General features: G+C 37.0%; 3 protein-coding genes across 3 annotated transcripts; 2 read left to right on the forward strand and 1 right to left on the reverse strand.

Moving 5' to 3' along the window:
• The first annotated feature begins 911 nt into the window (after positions 1-911).
• On the forward strand, positions 912-10686 carry LOC105444987 (adhesion G-protein coupled receptor G6-like). The gene is made up of 9 exons (XM_030978227.1): positions 912-1089; positions 3176-3297; positions 5020-5166; positions 5667-5852; positions 6284-6709; positions 7006-7170; positions 7765-7880; positions 8510-8793; positions 10616-10686. Exons 1-9 carry the CDS (start codon positions 912-914, stop codon positions 10684-10686), a joined length of 1695 nt encoding a protein of 564 aa, XP_030834087.1.
• A 303-nt stretch (positions 10687-10989) lies between these two features.
• On the forward strand, positions 10990-12704 carry LOC115921454 (CD97 antigen-like). The gene is made up of 2 exons (XM_030978949.1): positions 10990-11402; positions 11576-12704. The coding sequence occupies exons 1-2, from the start codon at positions 11190-11192 to the stop codon at positions 11963-11965; spliced, it is 603 nt and encodes a 200-aa protein (XP_030834809.1). The 5' UTR covers positions 10990-11189; the 3' UTR covers positions 11966-12704.
• Positions 12705-16725: 4021 nt separating this feature from the next.
• On the reverse strand, positions 16726-25052 carry LOC753555. Its single transcript, XM_030977555.1, has 9 exons — positions 24856-25052; positions 24267-24430; positions 23718-23880; positions 23073-23289; positions 22269-22490; positions 21163-21551; positions 20495-20713; positions 19544-19704; positions 16726-19243 (listed from the first exon to the last, which is right to left on the reverse strand). The coding sequence occupies exons 1-9, from the start codon at positions 25042-25044 to the stop codon at positions 18907-18909; spliced, it is 2061 nt and encodes a 686-aa protein (XP_030833415.1). The 5' UTR covers positions 25045-25052; the 3' UTR covers positions 16726-18906.
• Between the last annotated feature and the right edge of the window lie 258 nt (positions 25053-25310).

Here is a 25310-nt window from a genome sequence, read left to right on the forward strand (position 1 = left end):
TATTTTTCAATGTATTATCTTTCAACCGGGCAAGAAATAAATAAATAAATAAATCACCAACAAAGAGTTTGGACGCACTTTGGTTCCCCCCTGGCCCACTGTGCGGCGCATCAGTGGGGTGTGCAGGGGGGGGGGGGGGTACCCCAAAAGTACCCCAAAAGTGCCCCTTTTACTTTGTAAAAGTGCCCCTTTCCCTTTTCACATCTGATAAGTCTCCTTTTCATTTGGACACGTGCCCCTTTTCCTTCGTCTAGTTCCCATTTTCCTTTATTATCAGTGCCCCTTTTTTCATTCTCATAAGTGCTCCTTTTCATATCTGATAATTACCATTTGTACTTGACGTGCTCCTTCCCTTTTCCAATAAGTATCTTATCCCTTTCGATAAGTGTTCCCTTTTCCTCTCAACATTAAACGTGCCCCTAATTTAAGGCGACAAAGAGCAATTTCCCCAAAATATTTAAACTCTCAACATTTTCACGATTAACTTAAAGTAACTGATGTCTTTTCCCATCGGGGTAAACGTTTTTACACGAGAACATGTAATTTAAAATATTGTCTTGCGCATTCCTATAAGTCAGGTATATTATGTAGAAATGGGATACATTTGTTATGTTATTAATGAGACACACAATTGGATCAGCCTGGAGGTTTGCCATCACATTTTTCTTGTGGGGGTTCCTTGGTCTTTATTTTTTCAAATCTTTTTTTCTTTCTTGTCTTTAAACAACAAAAAAAATCTTACAGATAATTCACCAACATATCTGCAGGAAAGTGAATCACATTGTGTCTACATACCGTTAAACAGCTACAGCCGATTGTACAATACAACCTTGCTACAAACAACTGCTGCACATGGTTTTCGAATCGCGTTCCACTTATTTTATCTCGCTCATGGTACTGGAACAGTCCAAATGGGGACAGGTAATGATCCGTCTGACAATCAGTCTGTCATCGCAACTATCCATGGATGTAGAGATTACGCTGATGAATTCTTTATAGGTACCAATGAGATGTGGTTTACTGTCATAGGAGCGAAGGTTCCCACCTGTATTCGAATGCGTGTTGAGTTCATTTCCATTGACCTATCAAGTGAGTATGTGATTATACTTGATTTGTCTTATTTGAATATTATTTATATTTACCAATCCAGTTCCATGGCATTTTCCCATTTGTTAAAATCTCTGGTTATGGAAAAGGGTTAATTATTCAGATAATATTAAAGGATTCGTAATTCCAAAAATGAAACAGTCCATATTTCAGAAGGTTCATAATTCTGATAAAGAAATAGAACCCTGTCTCGTTTATGATATTATGAACCTTTTAAATATTTAACCTCATTTCTTTTTCACAATTATGAACCTTGTGTAATTTTGGGAATTACGAATCTCCCGGGTCTAGGAAACCCTTTTGAATTTTCAGAATTATAAACCCTCAGGTATGGGTAAATTTTGTTATGGAATTATGAACCTTCGAAATTATAAAGCTTTTAAAAAAATGAACCGTGGGAAAATATAGTTATCTTAGATTTATCGCCCACGTTTTTCAAGGAGATTCTTAAAAAAAAACATATTGGCAAGTGTTTCTTTGTGCGCGGGTCTTGTATGTTTCTGTTGCATTTTGGCCCTTCATTTAATACAGAACTTATTAATTTTAATTCTTGTTTATTGTAATTCAAATTCTCTGCATTGTATGGAAGCTTTACCGTGCAGAGAGAAGGCGACTTGTTTAACTCGCCAAGGCGCCTTGTTAATGTTAGGGCCTAGAAGGCGAGAAAGCGAGTTGTTAAAGTCACCAAGGCCCCATGTTTACGACGAGAATGCTAGAAGGCGACTAGATAAAACTCACCAAGGCGCTTTGTTAGGCCCGAGAAGACAAGAAGGCGCCTTAGCATCTTGTTAATACACGCCTTCTCGCTTTCTCTACTTATATGGCGCCGCGACGAGTTTTGACAATTCTTCTTTTCACCTTCCCGTCTTAATCATGGTACGTTGGCGTGTTAAACACGTAGCCTGTTGGGTGCACGTTGAGCTTCCCTAGCATTGGGTACTTCTCAGGAAAAAAAATACAAGGTCCTGTACAATTTGCAGCAATTCAATTTAAAGTAGATAAACAAACATGGAATTGACGTTTCCTAGGGGATTTTTTTTTTCTCACTAATTTCGTTTCACTCTTTTTTGTGAAGCTTTTTGCCAGAACATCTCATGGATATCTCCTCGGTTTGAAAAAGTCGATTTTCCGGTTGGTGAAAACGGAACATGGGAATATTCAACAGGAATGTGTCCATTCAACACTACTCAAGGTTGGTTTTAATGGTCTTTCATTCATTTTTAATTTTAGGAATTAGACGGGGGATTATAGGGTGAAAAGCACCATTAATATGACAATTTCCCTTTATGCTTGCACAGATATGGCTAAGTAATCCGCCGCAAAAAACCCGCCGCTTGCGTTTTTTGGTAACGTGTTAATGAATGGAAACTACGCGATCAGGAACAATAGACCAGTTCACGGTTAGCACATTACTGCAATGACCCCGAATATCCACAGATCTTAAAACCATGAAGAGGTCGCACTTTGTACATTTTGAAATAATCATTCCTACAGCGATGGAGGTGCTACATAAATAGCCTTTGTTTCCCCTTTTCAAAGAATACTTCCACCTGTGTATCATGGAGTGCATAATTAAATAATGATTACATAACTTTCATGAGCACGTTTCCAGTATTTCGTCTCCGTGCATTTCACAATTTTTTCTGCGATGACCTTTATCTGCTCATGCGCAGACTGCAACCGTGAACTGGCAATATCCTTTCCAAAATAGCCTTGACATCATGATATCATAATCTAACCAATGTAGTTTGTTTTCACTTCATTATTGAAGCCCCTCCCTATAGATATTCAAGCCCCCAAACTGTTTTCATGAATAAAAGTGAATTTATGCGAGGCACAGGTAGAAAATAAATGCACAATACACCCAGCATTCGGACCTAAATTAATATTCTATATCCGCGCATATTGTTGAATGCATTGAAAAGTTCATGAATTGCATGAGAAAATTGCAGGCGGTACTTTATTGGTGTCTCCTTCTTTCTTCGTATATGTTAATAATTGTTTGCCATGTGTTATTTTGATATGTATAACAATATATATATATGTGTATTTTTTAAATACCGAACAGCCAAGGAACCCATTGGACGGGCTCGGTGTTTCGGCGATGGTATAACCAAGAGCCAGTGGCAAGCTGTGGATAATTGCGGACCATTTAGAAAGGTCACAGATATTCTCAGCGAAATTGCAGAGGTTTTTGGATTTTTCTTTTCTTTTCAAATGTTGTCAATGAAAAGAGGCTTTTTAATAATAACCTTGATATGAAATGAATTGTGTTTAGTACATTGTATATACCACTGATCATTACATCCTGACAAAAAGATAAGTATAAAATGACCTATCATTAAGTAGATTTCACCCGATTCGGTAAATTATTTTTACCCATAACTGTGTTCAATTTTACCCGATTAAACATTAATGTTCCTTTCTTACTCACCCTTTTTTTTTCTTAGAGTGTATTCTTAATTTACATTTGAAAACTATAAGATCATGCCTAAAGGGTAACAAAAGCTATGGTCAATCAATTATACTGATTCTTTCACAAATGCATTCACAAATGCATTGGACGATTTTTATTCAAGGCGGTAACATATTCTCTGTCATATCCTTTGACATTAGGGACTTTTAGATTTGCGTGGACTGATACTGTGACGTCCATTCAAGGCAGTGCATTAAAATGACGTAGACCGTAGCAATCCCCATTGTCTTCGTGCGAATCTAAAAGTCCCTAATACTAAAATAGGAGCACTTGCAACTGACCTACTTATCTTCATTAGTTACCTTTTGATACAGCATCTAAACCCATAAAATACTTTGAAGTAGTAGAATTTTACTGAACTATTGTATTTATAAGATGTTGGTCTAATTAAAATCAGTTGACACCCGTAGGCGATTGCAACCGCAAAATTTGTTCGGAAATTATCTACCATCTTCCGGTTTATGAGTTGTGAAATTAGATATTATGGGACACATTAAAAAAATGTTTATAGTAAAGATGGTACATGGAAAAAAGGAACTTACTTATGTGTGATTGTAGTGTCGTAAGGTTACCTTAAAGATAAACTTGAGTTCTAGTAAAAAAAAAAAAAAAAAATGAATTCTCACAGAATGTAACGACACTTACACTGAATGTTCAAGCTTACAATAAATGTCAGGTGCCAAATAATTTTGGGAGAAAATGTATACTGGCTGAGTAAGGAGCATAGAAAGATAAGGAAATCAAGGTTCTAGCCCGACACCATTTCTGTGAACAGTGATTGTTACTTTACCAAGACTAGGCCAGATTTATGATGATTTTGATGACTCCAGAACCTTGCATTACACACCAATACTTACATGCTATATGATCAACTTTTCTGATCCATTCCACACCTTTTCTTTCACAATGCAATCGCATTACCAGAACTCACCTTTATCTTCAATGTTACCTTATAGGTAGTGTATCCCTTTTTCAGCCAACATCAAATTCTGTAGAACTTTGCAGAAATTATGAATATGTCACGTATGTCCTATTTGTGAAATGTAAACTTTAGCAGTATCCTAGTATTCAAAGTATGCAAGGAAACCCGTTTACTTTCTAGACCCACTGTCAGACACTATTGAATGACTGACTGAATTGAATCTTTGCGCAGCACAAAAAGTACAGTACAAGGGTCTGAAAATCATACTATTGTCTACGCATAGTTCTCGAAACGCGTTGCAAAAATTCCTAACGGTCGACATAATTCCACATGAAAGCAATTACCAGTTCTTCTCTTTCAGGGGAGTTTTTAGTTGGTAGTATCTCTTGTTTACTAAAGCATTAACACAAGTTTATATCTTAAATCTGCAAAAGGGACACACAACCTTTGAGGAGGGAAAGTCGTTTCACTCAATGTGTTCATCCTTTAATGATATTTTCCCCTCAAATTTTAGGTAATCGTAGATGAAGAAAATGCAGTTGAAGTGAGCCAGCAACTATCAGATGTTACTTCCAACATCGAAGATATCACATCAGATGACATCAAGCTTGTGGCAGAGATAACATCAAACATTTTTCAACTAAATCTTACTAGTGAAGAGGTATTCTGCACGATGTCAGATCAATCCTACTGAACATGAACTTGCGATGGTTGATTAGTTTTATTATGCTCCAATAATAATTATCTCATGGAGAAAAAAAATAAGTCTTCCCTCCGATACATATATAAACAATTGTCATAGATATGAAAGAGGTATATCCCATAACCGGTTTGAACAATATTTGACGCCTTGGAGCTAAACTACTTTGAATAAAGAATTCACTAGAGCCTAACACCGTATCAGGCTCTGTTTAGAAAGTGTGTATAATATTTGACTGGTTCTATGACATATTTAGGTCTGTCACGCCACTCCTTTTCATATTTTTTGACCCCTTGGTGGTTGGTTCTTCCAAAAGTTGTGTAACAGCTTTAAAATAACACCTGTGCCAAGGCTGCTATATTATTTAATACCCAATCGTCATTGAGATTGATTTCCACGATTTGGCAACTTTCTCTTACTATAGATTAAATCATTTTCATCTTTTGTGTTCGAATTGACAGGTAACAACGTCTATAACGAGTATTGTGAGCAATATAGCTCAGGTAGAAACAGAGGAACTTGAAGCCGCAGAGGAAGAAGATGGGGCAATAAGTAAATTTGTCCAGGCTTTTGAGGAACAAATCGGCCGTGTTGAGGTTGCCGATGGTGGGATGCTCAACATTCAGCAGCCATATGTAGCCGTACAGGTGATTTTACATGTATATCATAGGCTATGAAAAAGTAATTTTATTTCAACCAGTATACTAAAATATAGAATTCCATGTCCATGTTGATATAATTGTTCGCATGGATTTTCAAAATAAAAGAATTAGAAAAACCTGACACTGCCATTTATCCATCGTGGTCTCGTTTAATCTGGTGTCCAACAAGGCGCGACACTGCCACCATTTGTCGTTATTTTTTAACAAAATAACTACCAAACAACATCATTATTCATGCATTTATGTGTGCGGGATACATCACATTTTGAATTTAGTGGATGCCTAATTACTTGGACGTCTGTGTATGCTGTTAATCACGTCATTTTCAATCATAATCATCATCAATAATGATAATAATAATAATAATAATGATAATAATAATGATAATAATGATTGTAATAATAATCACATAACAGGTTCAGAGTGTACTTGCTGACGACGTAATGAGCGGTATTGTGCTTACGCTAGCTGGATCCAGTTTTTCAGACCTGACCAAGTCCAATATTACCATCAGTGCTCCAACCCAAGATGACCCCGATGACGTCATTGCTACCAGACCAGCCATCATCGCTCACGTCAACATTCCACCTTCAGTTTCATCCGTCATTTCGTCCACGGCCCCACTCTCAGGATCGCCGTCGAATGGCAGTGCACACGTCCGGGTCAACTTCAATGTATTTTCAACTCCAGCCCTGTTCATTTCTAAGTCATTGCGCAACATCAGTGAAGATAGTGAAGTCTTCAATCGATCAGCTAACTCGCCCGTGATTTCTCTCAGTATTGGTCAAGGGAAAGTAGCAGCCCTGACCGAATTCATCAATTTTACCTTCACTACAATAATGGTAAGACCTATACTAATAAAAGTTAATTAAAGTTTTTCATATAATTTTTGTAATCTGTCTTTAGCAGTATTTGTAAATAATTAAATTTGTAGACGTACATATATAGGTGAAAATTTAAACATATGTTTTTTAATCTATTTTTTCTTCTTCAACTCCTGTGTTTGATTCCCCTCATGATAGAATAGGCTTTTAAACTAAACCAATCAAAATTATCATTCATTCTTCTTTCATGCTTTATTTAAACATTATGGTTCCATGCATTTATTGTTGTTGTTGTTGTTGTTGTTGTTGTGTAGCCTGGATACGGGAATCCCAATTGTTCATTCTGGGATGAGGAGCAGGAAGATTGGTCCCAAGATGGGTGTGTTCTTGTTTCTGGATTCACATCATCTGATGAGCGCTATGATGAGGAGGGCGTGCGCTGTGCATGTGATCATCTTACCAACTTCGCTGTTATAATGGTCAGTGAAAAGCAATTAGGCATTATTATATCACCGGACAACTAAAACCCGACTAACTAAACGCAATAGAGCTATAGCGTGATAATCCTCTTGATGACCCAGGGGTATACTTGGTCCTGCGGATTAAATATGTACTATGTAATATACCTTACGCCTGCTGTAATACGAACGGATATTAGGCTACTAGCTAGCTTCTTTCCAGATAGGTGACAAAATTCTACCAGGTATTTGTGGACGACCAGTCATTGTTCGACCACTTCCCCTTTTACATTTCCCCTTTTACTTCCGAAGAACGGCGAAGTATAGAGCTGGTCTTCAATTAGGTACGAATAATATTCTCACTCTTGAGATCAAATAAAGTTTGAAGGTGTAGTGTCTTGTGTAATAGGTAGTAAATTGATATTGTTTTCTTTTTCTCAATTTGTTAATATGAGGTTCCACCACTTTCTATTGCATGTATATTAAACCCCCAATTTCTCAGTTATTAATTAACGACACATAGAATTGATGAGAGCTGATGGTCAAATAATCAGTGTTATTTGAGCAATCGAAGAAGGCGTTTCAGTTTGGGCTCAATTTTCTTTCATGTTACAGGATATCCATAGACCGGAGGATCCATTGGCCAAGGAATTAAAAATCCTGACTTACATTGGATGCTGTATTTCTATATTCAGTCTTCTTGTCACATTGACAACCTACCTGTGGAACAAGTGAGCCTATTGAAAACAAAATGCAGTCATCAATGTAATACAAAGGAGACAGATAGAAAGGGAAAGAGGAGGGGGAGGAGGAGGAGGAGAAGAAGAAGAAGAGGTGGAAGGAGAAGAAGGGAAACTGCCATAGATTAGTTGCTTGATGATGTAGGGGTGGTATGACGAGGGTCATAGATAGATTACAATAGTAATTTGTTTATATCATATTAATATCATATATTGATATGCGATCAAAGTCGTAGATCAATCCTCTGTCCCATGGTGTGTAGTCTGTATTTCGAACACCTTTGGCGTACATATGATTCACACTTGACATCGTCCTGAATAGTTACACCTAAATTAATGTTAATAATAATAATAATAATATTCCGCTTTTATATAGCGCCCAATACATCGATACAACGATGTGCCAATTCTGAGGGTTCGTGCCCAGTAATAGAAGAGATACATGTTTATAAGTAAAGCATAATCACGTAATCTCCTTCATTTTACAAACGTTTCCCCCTCAATTTCACTTTGTTTTTTCTTGTTGTTTGACGTTTCTATTCTCGGTAAACCTGTACATGTATGATACAATATTGCTTCGACGCTTTCTTAACCTTTTTTCAATGTTGCAATCTTGATAGGGATTCGAGGACGAAACAGACTAACCAGATCTTGATCTGTCTGTGCCTGACCTTGCTGTGTCTCTACACGACATTTGTCATCATGATCTCTCTGGATTCTACCAGAGATAATCGTGAGGTCCAAGCTGGACCCTGTGCGTTCCTGACGGCCCTAGTTCACTTCTTCGTTTTGTCCTCCATTGCATGGATGGGTGTGGAAGGGTACAATATGTACCTCTTCTTTGTGAAGATCTTTAACACCTACATCCAGAATTTCATGATCAAGGCTTTCTTAGCTGCATGGGGTGAGATATTTCTTTCTTTAAATCCTTGTTCTAGGAATAGTGCTTAACTATTATATACGATTAACATGAAATGCCTGTATGTTTTTACTTACAGATAGAATGTCTCTAGATCAGAAACATTCGACCGAATTATTTAAACATATAAATGTAGGTATTGAAAGTATCCATAAAACGATTAGTTTGGCAAGATGCGGCGGCCTGCTTCGCTGCGATTATATTCATATAGAAAAGGATATGTTTATCTTTTCTGATTTGTAATAAATACAAAAAATTCCTGAATTCTGGCAGGATATTATATTCATTTCGTCATGCTAACTATGGAATAAATCACATTAGGACGGACTATACTGCAACAGACATCTTCTTAAAATGAACATGAATTCGTAATTTCTGCCATTTGTACTTGGCATTGCCACTGACCTAGCTTTGGTTCATATGTATGATAAAATATTAAATGCAAGGGCCAATAAAAAACATGCAATGAGGATTGTACGGATTGGTCAAAGCCATTTGATACGCTAAATCACAATACTTTGCTTGAAAAGCTTCCAGTTTATGGAATTCGAGGAGTTGCTCTCTCGTGGTTTAAATATTATTTTTCATTCCCGCAACAGTATGTGGTTCAGAATGGGTTTTTATCGGAATATCTTGCACTTAAATGTGGAGTCCCACAAGGATCAATATTATATCCCCTTCTTTTCTTATTGTATAATGATATAACCAATGCATCATCTCTCGTTTAGTTTACATATTATTTTCTGACGGCACCACCCTTTTTTCTTTCTCATGAGAATTTGGATGCTTTTATTTGTACACTCAATTTAGAATTACCAAAAGTATCAAACTGGTTTAAAAGTAATAAATCTCTTAAATTTAATCAAACAAGCTTAATGCACTTTAAACCTGTCAATGCACAAACCCCAGCTTTTCCTTATAATATTGTAATTGATGATATAGTCTTAGAACGCAAGAAATGTACAACATTTGTAGGTATCGTTATTGATGAAATTATGAGCTGGAGTGAACACATACGACATATAATTACATGCATTCCTAGGAATACTGGAATACTTCATGAGACAAAAATTAATCTTCCTAAAAAAGACCCTTCGAATGCTATGTAAAACTTTAAATTCATCTAAATTCATTACGAAGAATGCGTTTCTATCAGAGTACATTGTTTGATCTTTTCCCAGTTCTGAATTAATAATCAATATCGTTGTCAAATTCCTATAAACATTCATCAATATATTTTATAACTCTCGTATACTTATAAAAGTTTTCTGTGTCAGACATGTTTACATCAGCATATTTTCATTTTTATTTTCACCATCATTCATTATCATCAACATCATCACCATTATCAGTTTTTGTTTGAATTTGTTATCATAATCCCCCCCTTCCCTTTTCCCCGGGCTATCACGCTATCAAGCAATCGCTTATTATCATAATAGCCCTTCTTCTTCTGCAACTTTCTTAATTAATAATTATTTGTATTGTGTTATCAGTTAACATTTGTTTTATTGTCATCATTTATTATTATTATATTGTATCTTGCAGAATAAAATAAATTCAATTCAATTGCAAGTGATTTGTACAAAGAAGACTCTAAATCCCAGAGAGTATAATAATCAAGATATCTCATTCATTTAAAAAAGTAATCGTAGTGTCGCCATAACCGTGGGAAACAAATTGTGAGCTGGACAGCACAACGATAGTCATGAATAGGCCTCTTGAAGAAACGGGGAAAGGAATAGCTAATATAGGCGTAATATGAATGATTAATCAAATTGTATTTCCGTATACACGTATGTCATTTCAGGAATTCCTGCACTTATCGTGGTTCTTACTGGAGCTATAGCTAGAGACTCTTATGCTCAAGAAGATCTGTAAGTGGTAACGCTTGAAAGTTAAGCTTGAATATTAGATTGCATAGCATAACGTATACTTAACGATCTTCAAATTTCGGATTCAGCTAAATCACGTTTCTGTACTCTAATCTTGTTTAACGGCATTTGGTATTTTGGTATCTCATGAGTTAGCAAGTATGCAATCATGATCTGTAATTGGTATCTAATTATCACTTTCATGGATATGTGGTGTATTCCAAGCTCTAGAAAGGTCACCAACTGAATAAAATCACCACACTCTAAAAATCTCAGATGTTGTTGGTAACGCAGGGGACAAGAAAGCTTGGAATTGCCAAAATAAATAAAGGGAAATTATTTACAATGAAAATTCTTCAGTTAAAATGTTCTAAGGACGATAGCTATTTCGCATAACTATCGCTAAGATAGTATTGATTGATTTAATTCAGTCTCTTTACAAATTATATATTTACTATCAACAGATGCTTCCTACAATTCTGGGCTCAAATCGGTGGTCTTCTGATTCCCATGTCCATCATCCTCCTCATCAACATTGTCATCTTCTTCCTGGTGGTTCGAAAATTTCGCGAGTCGGCCAAAATCGCTGGTCGGGTGAAAAAAGAGGCTAATGCAGAACGACGAGAGACTATCAAACGCGTCCAGAACGCGATCTGCATCTTGCTCCTGCTCGGTCTGACCTGGGTCACCGGATATCTTCTTTTGATCCCCTCATTCAGTCAGGTAAAGCCAATTAACTCCAGTGTGGTATATATCTCTTCTAAAAAGTATCTTGAGAACTCAGTTCTGATAATTACATACACCAGCAATACCTCTTTAGATGTTAAGTATATGAAGAACATGAGATAGAATGCCATATACCTAATTATTATTTCTGAAACATTTGCGTTTAACAGGTGGCTCAGCCAATCTTCATTGTCCTTAATTCCTTCCAAGGGTTGTTCATCTTTCTACTCTACTGCGTCCGGAACCCTGACATCCGTAAGAAATGGGGTCTAACTTGTCTCGACAAGTTCCTAAAGAAAGAAGCAAGCACTTCGAGCGGTGCGATGAACTCGACGGCCCAATCCTCGTCAGCTGGCGTGATAAGCAATCTGCGCCCAGGAGCCTCGGGTAATTCCTTGTTGCCTACCAAAGACAACAATCCCGATCCCTTGTGTAGATTCAATCCGACCTTTGATGATAGCCAGGTTGAGGAAGGGGTCACACCACGTATGAACAAATATCTCCAAAGTTCCACCGAAGAACAGAAGGACACGGATCGTGACGGTCAGTCTCCTTCTTGATGCTTCTGTCACAAATGTCACTAAGGGAGATGATGGTGTTCCCTCCATCACGGATGTTGACACGGTCAGAGTTACTCTGGATTCAACTGATGTCAGGAAAGCTACTAAGGGCACCGATGATGTTTCTTCCACCAACAAGGATGCTGCCGTCAGTCTCCCTAATGATGCAGAGATGCAATGATGCACCAAACACAATGAGAGGAGTGATGATGCCGTCACGATTCCAATGGATTCAACAGATGTCAACAAAGGAAATTAGAGCAGTGACATAGATGCCAGTGGCACCACCGATTATGCAAAGGTCAATGGCACAGTTTAGGTTTTGACTATAGCGATGTATCCATTTATATTGGATTTTTTTATGAAAGTAAACGGCTTTTTATTCATTTATTTGTAAGCATTTTTAAGGGGAGGGGTGGGCTGGGTGTCGGCTGACCCCCTCCCCCCCCCCCATTCCCCTTCCCCGAGAATTATCTAATTACCAATATTCCGTCACCACATATTCAGGCCACCAGAAGATTGTTATTTGTTATCGTCTTAATTATTATTCAATGGCGAAGTTAGATGTTTACATTATATACATGTATATTGTAGCTTATCGAAGTATTCATGATCAGATGATTTTATTTTATAAATAATACTTTGCGGTGTATTACTCAGAGAAGAGGTCTTTTCATTGATCGAAAAAGTGTGATGATGATGGTACGATGGGCTTCTTATTCTCTTCATTTTTAATAAATTTTACACATGAAATAATATATATATATATATATATATGTATATTGCGAATGGAAATTAGATAATAATGGTAAATCTAAGGTTCCCATTTTTGTCCTCTTTTCCGATTTTTGTTGTGCAAAGGTTGAACCAAATTTTCTCCGTCTGGAATTGAATCGGGTCACTGGCTGAGAACGCCATTGCCTAAACCACAAGGCTATACAGAATCCTCCATCCCCTTCCCCGAGCTTTTTGCAATTACCATTCGGGCAATCAGGTGATCGATATTATTTTGTTATCATCTTTATTTTACGAAATTAAACAATGACGAATTATATCTGTACAATGTATATGTACCTTGTCGAAGTATTCATGATGAAAAGATTTTTGTGTATTTGATACTTTATGGTGTATTACTCAGAGAAGTGTTTTGTCCATTTTTGAAAAAAGTATAATGATGACGATAATGGTACGATAGTTTTGTTATGCAATTCATTCTAGTCATTTTTTAGTCATGACATGATATATATAAATATAATGCGAAAGGAAATTAGACAATGATGGTTATGTAACTAAAAGCAAAGTTCCCCGTTGCTGTCCCTTTTTATAAATTTCTTTGCAAAGATTGAAAAAATTGTCTCCACCGGGAATCGAACCGTGTCACTGACAGAGAACGCCAATGATGAAACCACTAGACCACATAGACGGGCCAGTGGCTTCGGTGACACCAGATTTAATTGACCGACATATTTTGTAAATCTCGTGAAAAAATATATGTACATGTATATATATATATACTCCTGCGGTGGTTGACGATAAATAGATAAGTGAAGACGAAATAATGAAAAACCGTAGGAGATACAAAATGTACTATTTTTTGGCTTTAAACCTTTGTTAAGTAATGACAAATACATGCAGTTCTTGAAGTTACCTATTTTTTCTATGATTATACTTCATATACAGGTTCTTGTGCTTCTTATTTTTTTACTCAGAAAGTTGTACTTTATTCTAGATTATTTGGTTGTTTTTGTTACCGATTTTGTTAAAGTATAAACAATATTGTTTAGGGTGTCCCTGAAAAACGGAGATTGAAGTTTATCGTTAAATTACTCAATAATCCTGAATTATTTTTGGTTAATATGCACATAGCCGCAAAGCTAATAAATAAATATATAATTAACCTTTATACAGCGATCAAGGTTAAGTGCCTCTAAACCATATACATGATTAACTTACACGAATTAATGACGGAATATGACAGGAATGTACGTATATCAATACAAATGTAAGACAAATAATTTATAAACGTGCAAAGGTACGCAGACAAACTACATTATGACGAAATTAATAATCAAGTGAGAAATACTTTTTTGATTAACTGTGTGAAAGGTAGGTGTTTAGACTAGCCTTACAATCATTCAAATGAAAGGTGAGAATATCAGGCTTTACATGATGAGTTTCGATAATCAATATTCCCAAATAATTTGTCTTTTCAAAACAACTATCATCATCTTAATTCAGTCATATGTGATTAAATGATCATATTCTTGTTGTCATATGATATAAAGGAAAATGAGCTTTTCAGTGAAGTATACAGTAATGATAAAAAATAATTTAGGATAATTGAGTGATTTACAAAAATAAGCTTGTGTTTCTATTTTAAGGGACATCCTGTATTGTAGCTCGTTTCAATGTTTGATTACTTAGTTACTTTCTGATACCGATGATAAAAAGCAGAGTACTGTAACTATCATTTGTATTTAATATCGTGTGCAACAAAAAATGTACAAAAGCAAGCTTAGTAATAAAGTAAATGGTGGACTGGAAAGTTGGTATTTACATAGTTTTTATTTATCGTTTTAATGAATTATAAATATGATAACCTTTATTGTAGAGTAGAGGAATACCGACACATACGTGTAGTTGATCATTTCAGTCCTGCATACTACAGAAAGAGGGTACATGAATTTGTTCACTGCGTGAAGCATAACGCAGAAGTAAAAAAAATGTCGAACTTTATAACGCTTGATCGGTTTTCTTCAAATCAAATACATTAGCAAGGCTTTTAGTCAATAATGATGTGCTCTCAAAAGCCAGCAAGAATACCTCAACAACAACAAAATTAAAGAACTAAGGCTTAAATGCTACCCCCCCCCCCCATAAAAGGTCTCTATTCGTTTACAGAGAGCTAAACACACCCATTGTCCAGAAACACCGTCGCAAAGACTTTCGAGAAATCAAGTCAGGCAATTTATATACCCCATTATATTGTCTATATAAAGTAATGTTGGGATTCCCTTTCTCCGCCATTGTGATGCTCGCATATTAAAAAGGCAATGGATAAGGTTATAGAAATTGCCTTAGAATTTTTAAAATTTTAAATGTTATCTGTTTTTGTTCCTTTTTTTATGGGGGGGGGGGGAATCTGTTCGGGCGTGTTCAGAGTGAATGTGTCCTTAAACGAAACATAAATATACCCTATACATTGTAATCTTCTTCTGCAAACAGTGATCTTTTTTCTTCCACACTGACTTGCATGGTTCGTTTGCTCGTGGCCGCTGGTTTTCAGAATAATAAAAACGTCACTCGCCCAGCGGCGTAGGATACGAAATAGGATGTGAATGTAGAAAAAATTTTGAACGCTCAGTCGCTTTGCTCCATCACATTACACATAAGCTTGGATGAGCGCCCTCAATGGAATTTGTTTCTTTTTCATTTTCGATCCTAAATGCTAGGTTGGGCTTCCATGAAGAGTTTTCAAATAAACATTCCTTATTACAGTACTGTATAAAATTTTGGGGATAATTTGCCCAACACGATAGAGGTAATTGCAAGCTTTTGTCAATCATCATTCTCGTTTACTATAAATTGAGCAAAAGTCACCCAAGTTGGACCTCCAATGACGAATACCAGTTGATTTACCAGTTGAAAACCAGTAAATGATTACAGCCCCCCCCCCCCCAGCAAAGAAAACAGACACAAAAGAAAGATGGTCACGTAAATTAAGAAGAAAAAAAAGCATTTTTTTCTTCTCAAGTGATCTACAGTTTTTCAATCTTTAAATGATTTTGGATGTATGCGGAACAAAAAAAAAAGCGAAATATGTGAGGAATGAGGGGGTTAAGAAAAACTAATACAAGAGGAAGAAACCATGCAGGAGAGAGGGGAGTAAAAGAGGAAGAATCTCAGAGAAAGCAAGAAACAGAGAGATAGGAAGAGGAAGGGTTAGTGGGAGGAGAGAGAGAGAGAGAGAGAGTGAGAACAAAAGGGAGAGAGACAGAGAGAGAAAAAAGAGGGGAGGGGGAGTAGTGGACAAAATAAAATCATACTAGAGACTTGAAATAACAATGTAAAATAATGGTATCGGGACACATGCGTCATCCGAACACACGAACTTAAACGAGGTGAAAACAATGAACTGTTTGGCATTATCACAAACCGTACTGTGCTGGGAGGAGCTGGGAGCCATTGGGCGTGAACTATAATATCAATCTGAGTAAAATCGCCCTTCTGGCTCTCAAAAGCTTAACTACCCTGCAGATCATCATTTATTTCTTAAGCTTGAACACCATCGGTAATAGTTTCTATATGTACTTACTTAATCTATTTAATGTCATATTATATTACACTTTTTGGGAGGGGGAGTGGGGCTGTCATGCATGTAATTAACGATTGCATGACCTGGGCAATATTTTTGGTGTGACATGCACATTCCAATTATGTTACATTCCTTTGTTTGAATTTGATATTGAACAAGTGATGATTTAAAAAAGATGTATTTCCCCTCTTCATCTTTCTTTGTCCATCTATTTCTCTTTCTGTCTTTCCTTTCTTTCTCTCTCTCTCACTGTCTTTCTTCTTAGCCCACTCTAGTCTCCTTCTTATTCTGTTTTCCCATAAGAATTTTTTCTTCCGTTCCTTCTTTCTATTTTTCTCTGTGAAACAATTTCTGTCTCTATATCTTTCTTGCTATATCTCACAATAGCTTTTTTAATCTCATTTCAATTTAGTAAAAGAAAAGGAAAACAATAAAAAACAAATAATCTATGTTACAGGTGCTTTTATTGTATTTCTAAGAAAACAAACAAAAAAGGTACACAATAAAGGACGGAAAAGGCACTCATATCATACAAGTTTTCCAAAAATATGTAAATAAGCACATATCTATTCATAAAAGCATTCTTGATAGGTAAATTCTGTATAGATTTGTTTCTTCAATTATCAAACAAAATACATTTCTGAGTAGTCAATATCAATGATAAAATATACAAGCATTAATTATTATGTCATATAACTCTACAAGTAACATTGGAATGCATAGAAGAAAGTAATATTATTGAATTTGATCAAGGCATTAGAGTGTACAAAATCATCAAACATAGGAAGAATTTGAAAAGTTCAATACTTCTATACATATAACAACATTTGCTGCAATGTTCAGCACACAAAATAAGAATAGACAAAATAATTAAAGATACAAGTTCTTCCAAGAAAAAGATTAACTTTTGTGAAAACTATCATACAAAATTATGAAACTTCAGATTACAAAGATCAAGTTTATTCCATGATTTTCCTTTCCTATTTGTAATCGCTTTTGTTCATCGCCAACGGAGGATAGACATAATATGTGTAAGCAATTACGGTGAATTTTTCGTTCTGTTTTCAAATAAAGAGAACATAGGCATGCGATTAATATCAAAATTTATAAAAAATACTAACAGAATACTAAAAATTGAAAGACACTGTATAGATCATTGTAAATGTAGTTCAACTTTTTTAAAATCAATTATACAATCAAGGTGCTCCTCATTCAATAATATTTGGTCAAATAAATACTGGTAATCAAAACATTGTTCAAGGTGATTTTCATTTTAAAGACAATGTTTTTATAGATTAATAAATCAGCAACTGATATCAACAACAGGTTGCAATTATTCATGATTATGTTACACTAAAATAATGACATTCAATTTTGTCAGGTATTGCTCTATGTATTCAATTCCAGACTGATTTTACAGATCACAAACTCCAGGTGAAAAATTTGCACAATGCTTTTGTACAAAGAATTTTGTTATCTCAATGATTCAATAATATGATTTGATTCTGTGATTCTATTGAGCAACTCTTTTTTAACACAAGATTTCAGACTCCATATGAATATTTGAATGATGATTTTGAATTTAATTGTGTTACACATCTCTCTCAATTATTTGATCTCATGATTTGACATTATAATCATATCAAAAATGATTTTTCTCCCTTTTTTTCTGAACTAAAACTGAAAACACTATTCGGACGGAATATGAGGGCATCGGGTGAATAGCATTTAAGAAAATACAAAATCTAACCAAACCAAATAAGGTTAAATCTACATATTGTCTGCCATAAGAGTATTAACTTGCATACTTAAGCATCCTTCTGACACTGAAAAGATCATACACTTCCAAGATATTTGCAAATAAACACTAATTACTAAACACACACACAAAAATCTGTTCATCTATTGCTAAAATTGAGAGATTAAATTCTTCAAATATAAATATACAGGTAGATATTCCATCATGTGAAGTGCGCCATAATCTTTGTGTTCGACCAAACTTATGCACTTTTACAGACTACAACTGAAAATCTAATCTTTTGAAGCATTATTTTCCTTACTCACAATTACCATCTACGCTTTACGTATTATATTTAATAACATCTTAAGCTCTGAAGTATAAATTTTACTTGACTAAATACATTTCATTATTGATTTTCACACTGATTGAAATAGATATAAATAGAATAGTCTATTTAGAAACTGCACTTCACGACAAACACACACACAATACGATATAAAATTAGAAATATGTACATATCTGTGATCATTATATTCTTTGTTCATGAAAATAATCATTAACATCTTTGTTCGTTGCAATAAAGTCTGTAGTACAGGAAAACTTTCTGGACGTCATGTTTCTCACATTGAGTGATAATATATAAAAAGGACGGGAGATTCACACAAATTATTCATATTTACAACAAAAAGGCACTAAGCAATTTTGATCAAGAAACATATAAAAGTTCAATTTTGCCATTCCACAACTGATCAAAGATGTATGTGTAGGAATTATAAAAACAAAGCTCAGTCATGTGCGTATATATTTTGCCTTTTGAGCATGAGCTTTTACATACATACATAAATAAACAACGTGTGGGCTTTAGAGATGGATGTTTTAGATGATCTACGAAGCTGCATCCCTCTCCTTGCGTTTCTTCACAAGCTCCGCCTCCACCTGATCGACCTTCTTCGTCAGGTTGGTAATCTTCATATCCAGCGCTGATGCCTGCATACGAAGCACCTCGGCCGACTTCTCCCCTTCTCCGTGCTGGGCTGTGCCGGCTGCTGAAGGCTCCTCCTCCGCTCGCTTGATGCCTTCTCTAGCATCCTGGAGATCCTGCATCGACTTGGCGAGTTGGCTGTTGAGTTGGTCTAGCTGGGTGTTGGTCTGGGTTATCTGGAGGTCGAAGAGCTCTCGTTGGCTGCGGAGACTCGATATCGCCGTGATATGGATAGTAGGCCTGGCAAGATTTTAAAAAATACCAATTTAAATTGCAAGTTTTTTCTGGTAGTAGACTCTTGTTCCTGCAACAATTGATCCATGGTAATTTCCAACACTAACCAAACTTCAACTCAGGATCCAAATCTTAGAATTGTGGTGCATTTTACGAATCACATTATTTCCAGGGTACACAACTTAATATCCTGTATAGCTTAGCAGATGATAAGTGATAACTGAAAAGTCAGTTTAATATATATATATAGTAAATCAAACTTCAGAAAATAAAATTTTCAAATGCAAACAGTTTTGGAATTTTTACCTTCTGCCTTCATCTCCAGGTGTCTTGGTGCCTCTGAGTTCCTTGAGTCTCGTCTCCACAAAGTCAGAGGTGGACTTGAATCCTCCGTGAGACACCATGTACTCCCTCAGCCTTGCCTTGGAGGATGCAGCCTGTTCATCAGTGATGCGCTCCTTGATGTTCTGTTTCATAGCAACAAGAGATTTATAATTTTGTCGTTAATTGGGATGGATTGGAGTTTAAACAAAAGAATATTCAATTTTCTGAAATGGGGTTGACGTGCATCCTCTTGATTGCAACAAAAGTCCTATGTGCACTAACTTATCTGTGTCCTATAAGAAACAAAAAAATGATGTCTGTACAAGTGTTCATCAGTGATGCGCTCCGTGGTGCTCTGTATCATAGCAACAAGAGATTTATAATTTTGTTGTTAATTGGAAAGTATTGGAGTTATTTTTAAAAAAGTAAAAAAAAAAAAAAAATAATAATAATAATAATTCTGAAATGGAATGAGGGTCTGGGGTTGACTTGAATCCTCTGTGAGTACAAAAAAGGTCCTATGCAAACTCTCTTAAATGATAAGATACAAAAATGTGGAGTATCTACAAATATATACAAGAAAACTTAAAACACCCTGAGGTAAACTGTCATTGTTTAATATGTGAACATGCCTTTAATCTGGTACATGATATACTGTACTGTATGAAGTAAATGGATTGTGAGTTGGAAGAGTACACAGAAGAACAAATTTGTGATTTCATACATATACCTACTGGAGTGTGTACAAAGACATGTACATGTACGTAAACATCCTGAGGTAATTAAACCATCCCTGATTACTCTGGTTTATGTGAACAAGCCTTTAAAATGGCACATGAACTACTGTATGAAATAAAATGGATTGTAAGATGGAAGAGTACATATCCAAAAACACATTCATGATTTCATACATGCATCTACTGAAAAAGTTACCTCCTTAGTAAAGTCCTCCTTGTCAGTATGCTTGACTCGCGTATCGATGAGCTCCGTGACGACAGCCGCTGCGGCCTTCTCGTTACCTCCCTTGCCCTGCTTGAAGATGGCCTCCAGAGGGCGCTTTCCTTTCGGCATCATGCCCCCGACGAGAGCTCTAGAGCCCTGTGTGACCTTTGCTCTTGAGAAGAACATGTCTTGGCAGATCATCTTCATTCCCTACAAGAAATAAAAGAGCGTAAAAATGGAAATTAGCCGACAGGAAATGAAAGAACATTTGATTCTTAAGAAAAATGCAATGTACCTTTTCTATGTGGCAATCAACAAAAGCATTTATAAAGCAAAGGAGTGTGTTTTTAACAAAACCTTGAGAAATAATAAAGTTTCAAAATCTACAATAATTAATTTTTTGTCTCATTTCTACCCTCAGTTTATCTGTCTACCTTATTTTGCACTAGTAATTTAATCTCTACATGTATACACATGTCTAAACATAATGCATGACATTTCCCTCTGTATTTCATCTAGAAATAGAATTTGGGTTAGCTTAAAAAATAGGGTTAATGTACAGTGTATAGTGTTTTGTGCAGTGTTGAGTTTGGTTGCTATAGAATATTGATAAAGGAACCATTTTCCCAAGAGCATGGGTTTAAGAACCCCACACATACCTTGAAGAATTCTCGTAGGAAGTACGGGTTGGTATCGTCAGTGAGGTCGTTGACCTTGATGTGCGCCAGACAGTGGACGATGACCATCACGAACTCGCCGACCGAGTCCAGCCTCTCGTGGCGCACAAACAAAATCTTCTTCGCATGCTGGTAGAAGAAGGAATGCCTGAACATGTTACGTTTGTAGTCATTCTGCGGGAGTGAGGATGCGAGGAGTAGGGTCACGTCGGGCATGCGCAGGGTCATGCGCAGAAGGCGAGTGATGAAGACGCCGAAGCGGTAGACGATGAACTGGCTCGGTGAGATGCTGTCGATGTCGAGCGGGGTGATTTCGCTTCCCAGAATCCATTGCGCATCCTTCAAGTCAATAAATGGGTCGTTTACGGCACCTGTTGAAGACAGAGACATATACATGATTAGATCCTCATTTTATTTTGAAAGAGCAACCCTATCGTACATTTATCTAATATCCTGCCATGCACGCTACCGTTATAGTGCTTTGTACATGCGAGCGAGCCATTGCTTCACTGCTTTGTGCATGCTTGTACGCATTCATAATAGCAGTTATTGTTCATGCTCATTGTACTGTGCTGTGTGTTTCGCACGCGCTGTTCATAGAACTATCTCGTTAATCAGATTATCTCAAAATACACTTGGCACAATGGGGATTAGTCCTGTGGCATGATAAAGGTTAACAACAAAATACCAGTAGAGATGCAACTATAAAAATTGGCAGACTGATACAATGATGTGAATTGCTTTATTGCAAATTGCCATACACAGTATGATCTCAGGCAGTTAAAAATGATGAGCCATAAAAGTGCTTTAAGATATGTAACTACTACTTCACAAATGAGTGTCAAAAAGTTTTCCAATCTCCTCCACACCCCTTTTAACAGTCGAGCAAATCAGCAGTAATTTTTTTTTCCTGAACTCTTTCAGCTCTCACCAGGTAAGAAATTTTCATTAAATCTAAAAGGGATATTTAGTCTGCTGAGAGCCAGAAATACGTCCACTCTTTGGAAAACAATGCAGCATTTGCACCCTTCTGCAGAAGATGTTTCTAAAATTGAGAGAGAAGGTGGATTCAAGAGATGGCTACTGACCTTTGACCCCATCCTTGAATCCAAGAGTATCCTTCAGCATCTCTTCGATCTCTTTCAGATCAGTGAAGAACGGTGACGCCATGAGAGCGGAGTACATGGCCTGGTTGACCCCCTCGGGGAGGTCAGGTTTGTCGTCCAGACCGTCTTCTTTCCTCTGGGCCCAGTCTCCGGGGTTCTCAGGGCGCCAGGAGTTCACGCTGTTCTGGTTGAGCTCAGAAGCACCTGGTTATAACAAAACAAGAACAAGAAAACATGAGGGGCTTTCTGTTTATAACTGGTTATAACAAAACAAGAACAAGAAAACATGAGGGGCTTTCTGTCATAGCTACGCTCAATCGCGATAGGCGCGTTGGCTCAGTTAGAGGCATGAAAGCTCAGTTGGTAGAGCAGTGTTCTCGTAATCTAGGTTTCGAAACAAAGAGGATGTGCTAGTGCCCTTTGGTAAGGCATTAATCCTCATTACCAGGCGAGGTCTCTCAGAGAGGACTTAGAGCCGTTGATCCTTTGGTTGCTTACAAACAGTCTTAGTCAGGTAAAATAACCACCGCTACTACTACTACTACTACTACAATCTATTGCCCTTAACCAGGTCTTCTTAAGATTTTGGGATGCCAGCGTAAAAGTGGGAAAGGGGGGAGGGGGGCATGAAAGAAAAACAACACAACAAAAGCCCCTATACATTCTACCTGATTGTGAAGCATAATACACTAATGTCATTTACAATGTTTTTTGCAACATCGGAATCTGGCTCTAAATTTCCTTTTTGACCCTTGACCTGACCTGACTTCTTGGTGTCGTTCATACCTTTCTGTTGAATGAGATTCATCTGATCTTGTGTTCGTCTCTCATCAATATCAGTCTGGTTCCTGATGTCTCCCTGGATCCGTGCCATCTCCTGTTGCTGTTTCTTCTGCTTCCTAGCCTCCAGTCTGGCCTTGATCCTCTCAGCGTTCCTCTGCTGGTCCTTCTGGAAGTTCCCCTCGAACCGCTTCATATTCTCATTGTGCTCCTGGAGGAGTTTCTGTGGATAAGGAAGATTTAGGTTTCGGAATTTGAATATTAGGTACAGTAAATGAATGTACTGTTTAAGATACTCAGGGTCTTCGTCGTCATCATCATCCTCATGATCATCGTCATCATCATCACCTCCACCATGCAATCTCCTTCTTCATCATAACTGTCTGATAGTTATGGTCATCACAATCAATAACATCATCATTTATCGTCATCATCAGTCATCATTCATCTATCTTCTTCACGATGGAAGAACTTAATTTAATTTAATTTACTTCTAAGTTAAGGAACTTTACATTACTATCTTGATCTAAGGAGACACGAACGAACGATAGTCATTATCTCCCCCTTCTCTTCCTTATCCCCACTACCACTACCATTAACATCATCATCGTCATCACCACCACCATCCTATTTATTATCTTCTTTCCTCACCTCCTTGGCAGCCTCGTTGCCCTCGCTGTGTTGGAGCTCCTGCTGGAGACGTCTCTCGGCCTCCTCCTTCTGCTGCTCCTTCGCTCTCTGTTTCTCCAGCTGTCTCTTCCTTTCCCTCTCCTCCTCACGGATCCTGTCGTTCTCCAGCTCAGCCTCCAGGGCACTGTTAGTAAAGAGAGAGAATTAAAGTGACTCTGTAACATTGTCAAACAAAATCCTGGAATTAGCTCATGCTGCAATGATAATTATAAACCTTTAGGTCAGTCGGGAACCCCATGACTCTTACAAGCTGATCACCTGTCTGATTATCAAGATATTTATGATATTTATGATTGGAAATCAAAATCAAATTTTCCGTTTTCCTAACGATTTTTATAGCACTACAGTCTATTGGGGAAAATGAGTATGGTAAATCCGGTCATTCAAAGATTTTTTACTTTCTTGAGGCACTTCATTATACAGTAAGGGTTCTCAGAGGTAGGGAAAATCTTACGCTTCATCGGACAAATGGGATACATGAACGATGGGAAAAAAAATTAAGTTACTTACGCGACTTCTTGCTCCATCTTTGCCCGGCGAGCATCATCCCTCCTCTTCTTCTCAGCCTTGATGCTGTCCAGTTCTCCCTGCATCTGAGCAACCTTGGTCTCTCGGAACTTCTGGGCGTCGGCTGCTGCCTTCTCAGCAAGCTCTGTATACTGCTGGACAAGTGCCTGAGGGTAGAAATCAGAATTGGGTTTAAATTAAACTGGAATATACAAGTATTTGAATCTGAATTGAATTTATCATACACTAACTGAATTCTAAACTTCTACTCAGACCTGCTTTAACCCCTAACTTAAAACCTAACCTAAGACCCAATTGAAACCCTAACCTCATTCCTTTAATAATATAAGGCTTGAAGCAATTGTTGCAGGAGTATACAGTATGTTGGAGGCACCATCTGAATGAACCAATGTTGTCAATTTGATGTCCTTTGTTGGCTTGTTCGATGGCCTTTGTTGGCTTGTTTAAATGGCCTTTGTTGGCTTGTTTGATGGCCTTTGTTGGCTTCTTTGATGGCCTTTGTTGGCTTGTTTGATGGCCTTTGTTGGCTTGTTCGGTGGCCTTGTTGGCTTTTTTTACTATATAACTTTACCTCTTCTGGAGAGAGATCCCTCATGGCTTCAGCCAGTTCCTGGAGCTGCTTCTCCTTGAGAGACAGACGAGCCTGAGCCTGCTTGACCTCCAGGGCATGGAGACAGTCCTTCACGGCCTGCTCTATCTTCTGGGCTGAACCACGGTCAAACTCAGCTAGTTGTTTCTGTGGATGATGAAAATTGCGCATAAAAAATGAATAACATACACAGAAGTAGATCCATGGGTTTGCATGGTGTAATGCATTTAGTTGGAATCCACTGTTAAAAGAGGATTTCATGTCATTTAATGCCACTTTTTTTTAATGATGTTAAGTGTAATACGCTTCGCTCTTTCTTTTATACAGAGCTCAATGTGTGTGTGCAAGTCCTTTGTTGCACGCAGCTGCTTTTTATTTACAAGTAGTTAATATCTGAGCAAGCCTTAAGTTCTTTATAGGACGGTTGGTTATCCTTT

This window comes from Strongylocentrotus purpuratus, unplaced genomic scaffold (genome assembly GCF_000002235.5).
Source record: "Strongylocentrotus purpuratus isolate Spur 01 unplaced genomic scaffold, Spur_5.0 spur5_scaffold_1, whole genome shotgun sequence".
Lineage (NCBI taxonomy): Eukaryota > Metazoa > Echinodermata > Echinoidea > Camarodonta > Strongylocentrotidae > Strongylocentrotus > Strongylocentrotus purpuratus.